Below are 9,177 nucleotides of genomic sequence, written 5' to 3' on the forward strand. Positions count from 1 at the left end.
ATATATATATATATATATTGCGAGGATTTGATGTTACTTCAAATTAACATTAAATTTTAATTTTGGGAGACATTTATATTTGAATTAATTTTGTGGTTACGTATCAATTTTTAAAATTAACATTAAATCTTAATTTAATCAAAAGATGACTGTTTTTAAATTTGCATTTATATTTGATTGAAGAATTTCATAGCTATCGAATTAACCAATAATATATTTTGTTTCCGTAATAAAATTATTAATTACATATGATCATTGGTACATTTAAATCTCAATCACAATCCTTGCCATTGTATTGTAATAGATTTAAAAAATAGATAAATACATTTATTTATTTATGATTATAATTTTAATATAATGAATATTATAAATTCATAAAATATAAAATATCAGGTAACAAAAAAGCAATCTTCAATAATATATATATATATATATATATATAATTATTTAAAAAATTATTTAATTAAACAGTATATTATATGTCACCTTAAAACATTATAATTTTGATATAATAAATAATAAATATTATAAATTCGTAAAATATAAAAAAATTAAGGTAACAATAAAGAAATCTTCAATATATATAGAAATATATTGAGTGCGAGGATTTGTTGTTACTTCAAATTAACATTAAATTTTAATGTTGGAAGGCATTTATATTTGAATTAATTGTGTGGTTACGTATTAGTTTTTCAAATTAACATTAAATTTTAATTTAATCAAAATATAACTTTTTAAATTTGCATTTATATTTGATTGAAGAATTTAATAGCTATCAAATTAAACCGATAACATGTTTTGTTTTCATAATAAAATTATTAATTCCATATGGTCATTGGTACATTTAAATCTACTCAATCACAATCCTTGCCATCATTGTATTAGAATATATTTTTTAAAAAAATAGATAAATGAATTTATATATTTCTAATTAAAAAGCTATGTGTATTTTATTTCAACGTTAAACGTATATAATTCAATATTTTGTCATCGGAAATAAATATTTTAATTTTCTCTAATAAACTATATATAATTCAGTAGTAACTATTTTTTTAATTCATTAGATATATAATTTTTTTTAAAAGAAAATATTTAGTTAAACAGTATATCGTATGTCACCTTAAAATATTGTAATTTTTTAATATAATAAATATTATAAATTCATAAAATATAAAAAAATTCAGGTAAAAAAAAGAATTCTTCAATATATATAATTAGTTTAAATAAAATATTTATTTTTTTATAACAACACTGCAAATTACACTTTTAGCCTGTAAATAATGAGCTAGAATAAAATTATAAAATTATTATATTAACCTCCTCTTAAGCGAAAAAAGAATGTTTGTAAATATGTTACTATTTCATTCCACCATCAGTAATATGATGTATATGAATTATAATAGACCATGTTTAAATATCAAAAATACATTTCCTTTAGCAAGTTAAGAGTATAAAGCAAACACGAAATTCAACATTAATAACAACAAATCAATGAAACATTGATCAATTTTATTTTCTTTTTTTTTTATTTTTTTATTCAATTAATTGTTTTAAATTTGACTGCTTATGTCTTATTTTCTAGATGTATAAATAAGAATATGAATTTTAAAAAATGATTATTCTTTTTTCAACTTTTAATTCGATTCACTGTATATATTTTGTTTTAATCATCTTACTCTTATGTTTTTTTAATTAGTATGAATTTATATAATTCAATTAAAATAATATAAATTAAAAATAACTTAACAATAAAAGATTCAAAATTTAAGGAGTTATTTCGTGCAATAAATATGACAAATGACAAATGTGACAAACAAATAACATGTACTACACTATTGTCACAAAATCAAAATAATGTGTGTGACACATATAGTTAGTGTCACTACTTAACAAGATTGACTAATAATGTAGTACTTAACAAATGTATGCCAATTACAAACAAACACAACACTGTGACATATTTACAAGATACACACTTCATTCATGTGAGTCATTTCAAGAAAAAGTGTAACATGTGATTAATTAATTTAAACTTAATTTTGAAAATTAAGTCGAATTAATTTTGGATTAATGTTTGTTCCAATTATATTAAGAATAAACAAATGTATTATTCCGTTTGTTTTTAAAAATATATTAATTTTAATTTGGTTGATAATCGAACCAAATAATTATGAAATATTTCCAAAGTCCGAGAAGCACGAGAAGCAAATTTATTTATGGATTTGTAAATTTATTATTATAAATAGATTATTATTGATTATAGATGCAAATTAAACTATAAACTAAATAAAACAAGCCTGCATCAAGAATTAACGGATAGTTTAATTTATTTGGGAAATAAAAAATAGATAACTCGTTTCTGCACACTCCTGCTCTTCTATCCGCTACTCTCATCTCTTCACTTCCCTTCTATCACTCTTCTCACTTCTGAGGTAAACATTCTTATTTCTTCACAATAATATTGGAAACAACCTCTGTTGTTGTCGTTTTTTTTTCTCTGTTTCAAAATTTGACGCTTTGTTTGTTGAATACTAACCAATTCAGTTAGTTTGTTACTTGGTCAGAGGTGGAATCGTTGGGTCTTAATGGGTCCCTTTTCACTATCCGTTATGGTTAATGACTCTGCCATTTCATTACCAGGTGGGTAACCCATTTGCTTTGTTGTTGTGTTGTATATATGTGTTTTTGAATTTGTGACATGGGTTAGTGGGATTATATTTATAAATGTGAGGTTTATCACTCCTAGCTACTTAGGGTTAGGGGTTGTGTGGAGGTTCAAGTTCAAATTGTGATGGCCAGTTACTTATGGTTGGTGTAAGAGGTGATTTTTCTTCTTTCATTTTTTCTTTTTGTTAGGATTATTATTCTATTGATGAGAATATTGAAGAGCTTATTAGTTTCACAATATACAAGTATATGTAGAGACAGGAGAAATGCACTTTAGTAATTTTGATTTTTGCTGCTCTTATTTGTTACGAGGATTTATGATATATTGAATCAAGTGGCACCATTGGAAACCAGAGGTTTTCTTAATTCAACATTTATAAGTCGGGATTATTTAGGATTATATTCGGGGAGGGAGTAAGAAAATTACGGATTGTACTGTCCATGTTATTGATGGTCAGCGAAAAGGGAATATCATTTTTACATCTAAACTTAAGTTGTTATTGGTTAGTGTATTTGTTATTTTAGCGCATGATTTAGCAGATAGATCTATAGGGTGAAGGGTGAGAGTCTCATGTTCATGTGTTATTTTAGCACTCTGTTTGCTACTGGTTTGTGCTATCTGCTTCTCATTTTGGAAGGATATACGGTTATGCAGATACTTGTACGAAAAGAAAGCAGAACTTACTTCTGAAAAATTCTTTTGCATCAGTTAGCATGGGAGATGAAAAGCCATTTGACTTCCTACGCATTTTATTTGGTAAGTATAAGATCTTCTTAGGTGTTATTCCTAGCGAAGAAATTTTATCAGTGTTGGTGTTCCATTGCAACAAAATATGATTTCGGTAGGTATTGTAATGCCTGTTTAGTTTGTTTACCAAGTTTTTCTGTGATTTGGAAACGAAACATAAAACATTCACTGCCTACATATATTCACTTCTGTGATTTGCAAATAATTATTAAGGCCTTGTTAAGTAGAAGGCGGACCAACGCTAAGATGCTATCCCCCAATTCTTCATATATGAAGTGAAGAACTGAAATTTTGCCCCTCTAAAATAGTATTTTACCTTTTTGCTAAGTTGGTAAACAATACTATATACTTGATGGGTTTATTACATTTCAATCTTTCTGATGAGCTAGATGAAATTTGCAGAGGGCGTTATTGCAGGAGGTACAGCTGGAGTTGTTGTTGAAACAGCTTTATACCCAATCGACACAATAAAAACACGTCTGCAGGCAGGTTTTTGTGACAAAAATTGTAATGAAGATTAAGGGTTGTGCTTTGCTGTGTATTTTACTGATTACTGTTTGATGCTGAAATCTTGAATATGATGCCAAGTGATAAGGCTTTGCATCAGTTTTAGCTAGGCATGATTCTTGACAGAAATACTGTAAAATTTTATTTTGGCATTTAAGATGTCTCACATTCGCAAGGAATATGGCCCAAATATCTCTTATAAGACTTTGGCAATCCTCCTTCTTTGAACAAGTTTTTGGGGGTGAGTTAGGCCCAAATACCTCTTATAAGACTTTGGCAATCCTCCTTCTTTGAACAAGTTTTTGGGGGTGAGTTAGGCCCAGTCTATTTCTAATGGCCCATTTTGTTTGCTTCTGTGATTTTTGGAGGGGGGTGTTGGAAAGTTCCATGTCGATTGCCTCAATTGATGGGTGTGATTTATTTACTTATTGGTCGAGTTCATTTAATGCCAATTGCTTTTAAGATGAAATCTAACAATGAGGAAATAGGAAAGCTTTAAAAGTTTCTTCAAGCATTTGATATGTATGGAATACTTAGTTAGTTGATTTACATAATAGAATGGACTTTTCTGAATTTGAATAAAATTTTCAATATGCTAAATGTGGGTTAAAAATTTAATTTGTGTTCTTCACGGCAATTTTGGGTGTGCTTTTAGTTTATGACCACTGACCATACAATTTTATGTGTGTTTGTGTGTGTGTATGCATGTATGTCCATAGTATGTTGTGTTGACATAAAATGTGCTGATGATATAATTTTTTCCCTAGGCTGCTCGCGGAGGAGAAAAACTAATATTGAAGGGCCTTTATTCCGGATTGGCAGGGAACCTTGTTGGTGTCTTACCGTGAGAACCTCATGGATAGCATGATGTTTCAAACATTCTAGGTTTTTATGTTAATTAGAAATTTTGAAAAACCCAATCATCTTTGAAAGAAATCAGAAAGTTGTTGGCATGCTTAGTAAATTTATTTCCATGATTCATTGAATTTCTGCTCAGTGACCTAACTCAAGAGACTTGCGTTTTGTATGAAGGTTATTTGTCGAAGAAAAAGAAAACTTGTATGAATTTCTAAATTTTAACTGCAAAATCACATTGTCAGTGGTTCTGGCAGTATGCCTTGAAAAAAGGGAGCCATTGTAGACTGTAGAGACATGAAGTCAAATAATAGTGTTGTTAGTAAAATGTGACTTAACTCAATTTTTTGGAATAAGCAGGGCTTGTTTGTTTATGATATAAATAATCTGGTATGTACTTGCCTTTGGAATAAGAGATTGATAGATCCTTCCAAGACTGGATATTGAGTTTTCTGATTAAGGTTATTAAGGGTTTGTTTGAAAAAGTAGTATCATTAGAAGTAACTATTTATTTATTGTTATGCATATTCAAAGCCAAAAAGAGTTTTTTTTTAACCTCACAAATTTATTGAAGTGATTTTCACAAGTTTTCATTTCATGCTTATCAGGATATGAATTCATGAATCACATCTAGGTTCTTTCCATCACACCCTTTTGTTGCTTTTAAATATGCAGGGCATCTGCTTTATTTGTTGGAGTTTATGAACCTATAAAGCAGAAATTGCTGAGGGTATTTCCTGAACACCTGAGTGCTTTTACTCACTTGGTAAGATACTTCTTATATAAACATTGATATGAAGATATTGGTGTAAATTCATGTTAAGAATTGATAGTTAGGAAGATTAGTTAGAATTATAATAAGATCTAAATTATCCAATTCAGATCAGAATTAAGTTTCATTTTTTTATCCCTTATTTTTCTCCTGTTTTCTCCTAAATTGTTGCAGATTGGTTGACATTTCCTAATCAAACTCCCACTTTATGTTCTAGCATTGCCTGACTCCATATGAATAAGAGAAAAACAAAAGTATCATCTCTTCTCCAAATATTACAATTGGCATACGAAAATTTAAGTAAATTAAGGACCTGCTATTGCTTTCAAAAGTCTGAATTCTGGCCAATTATGGTCCTCTGGAGCCTCTGGCATTTATTTGGTGTATTGGAGTTGATGCTCTGTCTATTTTATCATTATTTTGTTGCTGGCATACACTTCTCTTGATGTAAAATTTTCATTCTTATGGGGATAAAATCTTTCAGTGTTTTTCAATTTCATTAGACTGCAGGTGCCATAGGGGGCATTGCTGCTTCATTGATTCGTGTTCCAACCGAGGTAAATAAATTCTCTTATTTGTAAAAATGACATTACCATGGTTAAAAACTGTTTCACTGGACAATTTCATATTTTTACATGCTCCTCAGGTTATCAAGCAACGAATGCAAACTGGCCAGTTTACTTCAGCTTCTGGTGCTGTTCGCTTTATTGCTTCTAAGGAAGGCTTTAAAGGATTTTATGCTGTATGAAGTTCACCATCTCTTCCTTTTAAATTTTTTTGATAAATTTTATTCTCCATGTCTGCAATGATATGCTAAAATGTTTCTTTGGTGTTGATCTTTGAAATCACAGGGGTATGGATCTTTTTTGTTGAGGGATTTACCCTTTGATGCTATTCAATTTTGCATCTATGAGCAGATTCGAATAGGTTATATGCTTGCGGTAAATTCTCAAGTTCTATCTTTATGTGTTTTAGAGACACTTTTGTTTTGGTATTTTTTTTTGCCTGGCACAAATTTCCATTCCTATTCTCTTTTTATATTTTTGAGCCTGAAAATACTTTAGGTTTCCTTCCTATACATTGAAACTGAAAGGTCAAGTAGGAGAACAATAAGGATGAAAATGACTATTTATTGTTTAGTTTTCTTTGACGAAGAATTAGTATTTTATGGTCTGATGTAAAATGGATTCACTGTAGTAATGGCAAGTAGTGTGTTTGTCAAAATTCACATTAAAAAAAATCTTGACCAGGGAGAGGGAATCTGACAATGACATGGGTGAAAGCAACAAAAAGATATATCAGCAAGAAGAGGAAAACTGAACAGTATTTGATGGTTTTTCAATACAAGTACTAATCCATATTTATAGGCTAAACTTATTAAAGGAAAGACAGATTGGTGATGTTTGCTCCTCTATTTCATTTCATGATTGGTGCAACTTAAATTCCTTTTTGCTAGGCACGAAGAAATCTGAATGATCCAGAAAATGCAATTATTGGTGCTTTTGCAGGTAAATGTGTACCATTATGGGCATATCGTTATACATGTACTATAGAGTAATATGAGGATATACATACATATTGAGTTTCATTTCTGATAACTATGATGACTTTATGCTTTAGGATGAGTTTTTTTTTTCTTTGCGCGAGGTATTTAAAAGTCAGTTTTTTATCCTCACCATGTGAATTAATCTTGTAAGGTGTATGGTAATTTGACACAAATAGGCTTTACTGTTTACAATTAGTACCATGTATCTAGTTAATTTTCTTTGTAAGGTGCCAGTTGCATGCCTTCTCTATCAAATGCTTGGGTTATCAGTTGAAAATGAACCAAAAAAGGGGGCTTACGGGGAGTATCTCAATCTTATTTCTTTTGGTCTCCTGATCTACATGATGCTTTCATGTCAAAGTACTGCATTACTTATTCTTGCCCCCACTGAATGCTATCAAGAACAAATTAAGATAATGAGTATAAATTGTGTTATAATATATCTTATTCATGACATTGATATGCGTTTTTAACTCTTATTGCTTCCATAGATTATGCAAACTCATCTTGTGTAGTGAATCACAATCACCATGTTATGTCTCCCAGAGGACAAAGTGGGCACCACATCATGGAATGAATGCTTGAGTGGTGTAGTTTTGTGACTGAGAAGAATGTTAATAATCTAGTATCCCCAGTTCTATATCTTCATAAAACTCTTGGGTTTGTTACATTGGAGAAATTAATAGGCAATAGCAAAATAAAACTGAATATTGATTTATTTGGTAATAAGCTACTCATTTTATATAAAGTATCTGCATGATTGAGTAGGCGAAACTTACACCTCCAAAATTTCAGACATGGGCAACTGTTACCTAACATATGCTTACACCCAACCATTTGTAGCTTCTATTATTTTTAATTTTCTATTTATATTTTTTTGAGGGGGAGGGAAAATAGGTTCATGGTTAAATGAGGATTCTTGGAGGTATAAGTTGCTTTTTGTTAAGCATTATTGCAATTTGCAAGTCCAACTAACCTTGCGTTGAAATGTGACTAACTGCCTTGTTTCTTGTAGGTGCACTAACTGGAGCTATAACTACCCCCCTTGATGTCATCAAGACAAGGTTAATGGTTCAAGTAAGCAGTAATCCTGTTTCCCTTTTTTAATCTTGTTTTTACAACTTAGACATCTACATACAACCACGCACATACGATACCTTATGTATATAGATACCTTATGTATATGGATAATCTAGAAGCAAATCAATAAGAATATTCAGTGTGAATTATCAAGCCATTCATAAGGTCCTATTTTCCTCTTCAAGGGATCTGCGAACCAATATAAGGGAATCGTTGACTGTGTTCAAACCATTATTAAGGAAGAAGGACCTCGTGCCTTTTTGAAAGTAAGGGTTTTCTGTTTTTTCCTCCATACATTGTAATGTAGTTTGAGTGGTAAAGTAGCATGATCCAAATGAGGGTTGCAGCTACATGGCAAAAAAAATTTTAATGCTTATAAATTATATATTTGCTGCAGGGTATTGGTCCCAGAGTACTATGGATAGGCATAGGTGGTTCAATATTCTTTGGTGTCCTTGAGAGTACAAAACGTTTTCTTGCTGAGAGACGCCCTACACTACCCCAGAACACATACTCAGAGAAGAGCAAAGATTAATAGTTTTTGTCGTAGCCTCTTACTTTTTTCTTTCTTTTTTTCAATTCTCCCCTCAGTGCCTTTTTCCAAGTGCAATAATATTTTCTTAAATACAGTATACTCTTAATTTTAAGCGTTGAGAACAAAATTGTATCTTGATTATTTCCCTTCCTGCTTGTGCTTGTCCGTGGGCTGTAATTCTATAACATTGTTCTATGTTGGCCAACTGCTAAAATGATTTTTTGTTTTGAATTTTGGGAAGCATAATATCAATAAGTATTGAGATTAGGATTCGTTGATTCTTTGGTGATTTATATTTAACAAAAATGTCCCATTTATTCTCTCCGCATATTTAGAAAAGCATTCATCTATTTGATACTCATTACTCAGTCCCTCTGCTGCCTTCGAGATTCGAGATGTGTAAGTATTTTTTGTTGTAAAATTTTAAGTGAAGCCGATTGTTTTTTATTTTGTCAAAACAAAAAGAA

General features: G+C 30.2%; 1 protein-coding gene across 3 annotated transcripts; it reads left to right on the plus strand.

Moving 5' to 3' along the window:
- Positions 1–2,301: 2,301 nt before the first annotated feature.
- LOC100811130 (S-adenosylmethionine carrier 1, chloroplastic/mitochondrial) lies at positions 2,302–8,804 on the plus strand. Of its 3 annotated transcripts, none has more exons than XM_006580246.3 (13): positions 2,302–2,432; positions 2,565–2,640; positions 3,323–3,424; positions 3,818–3,900; positions 4,690–4,766; positions 5,453–5,543; positions 6,053–6,106; positions 6,196–6,291; positions 6,401–6,490; positions 7,006–7,057; positions 8,111–8,172; positions 8,361–8,441; positions 8,573–8,804. In XM_006580246.3, exons 2-13 carry the CDS (start codon positions 2,586–2,588, stop codon positions 8,708–8,710), a joined length of 981 nt encoding a protein of 326 aa, XP_006580309.1. In that variant the 5' UTR covers positions 2,302–2,432; positions 2,565–2,585; the 3' UTR covers positions 8,711–8,804. The 3 variants fall into 3 exon arrangements, with proteins under 3 accessions (XP_006580309.1, XP_014631258.1, XP_006580310.1); XM_014775772.2 differs by having other exon boundaries at positions 2,324–2,432; positions 2,545–2,640; XM_006580247.4 differs by having other exon boundaries at positions 2,324–2,432; positions 2,549–2,640.
- Positions 8,805–9,177: the final 373 nt, after the last annotated feature.

The sequence above is a fragment of the Glycine max genome, chromosome 5, assembly GCF_000004515.6.
Source record: "Glycine max cultivar Williams 82 chromosome 5, Glycine_max_v4.0, whole genome shotgun sequence".
Classification (NCBI taxonomy): domain Eukaryota; kingdom Viridiplantae; phylum Streptophyta; class Magnoliopsida; order Fabales; family Fabaceae; genus Glycine; species Glycine max.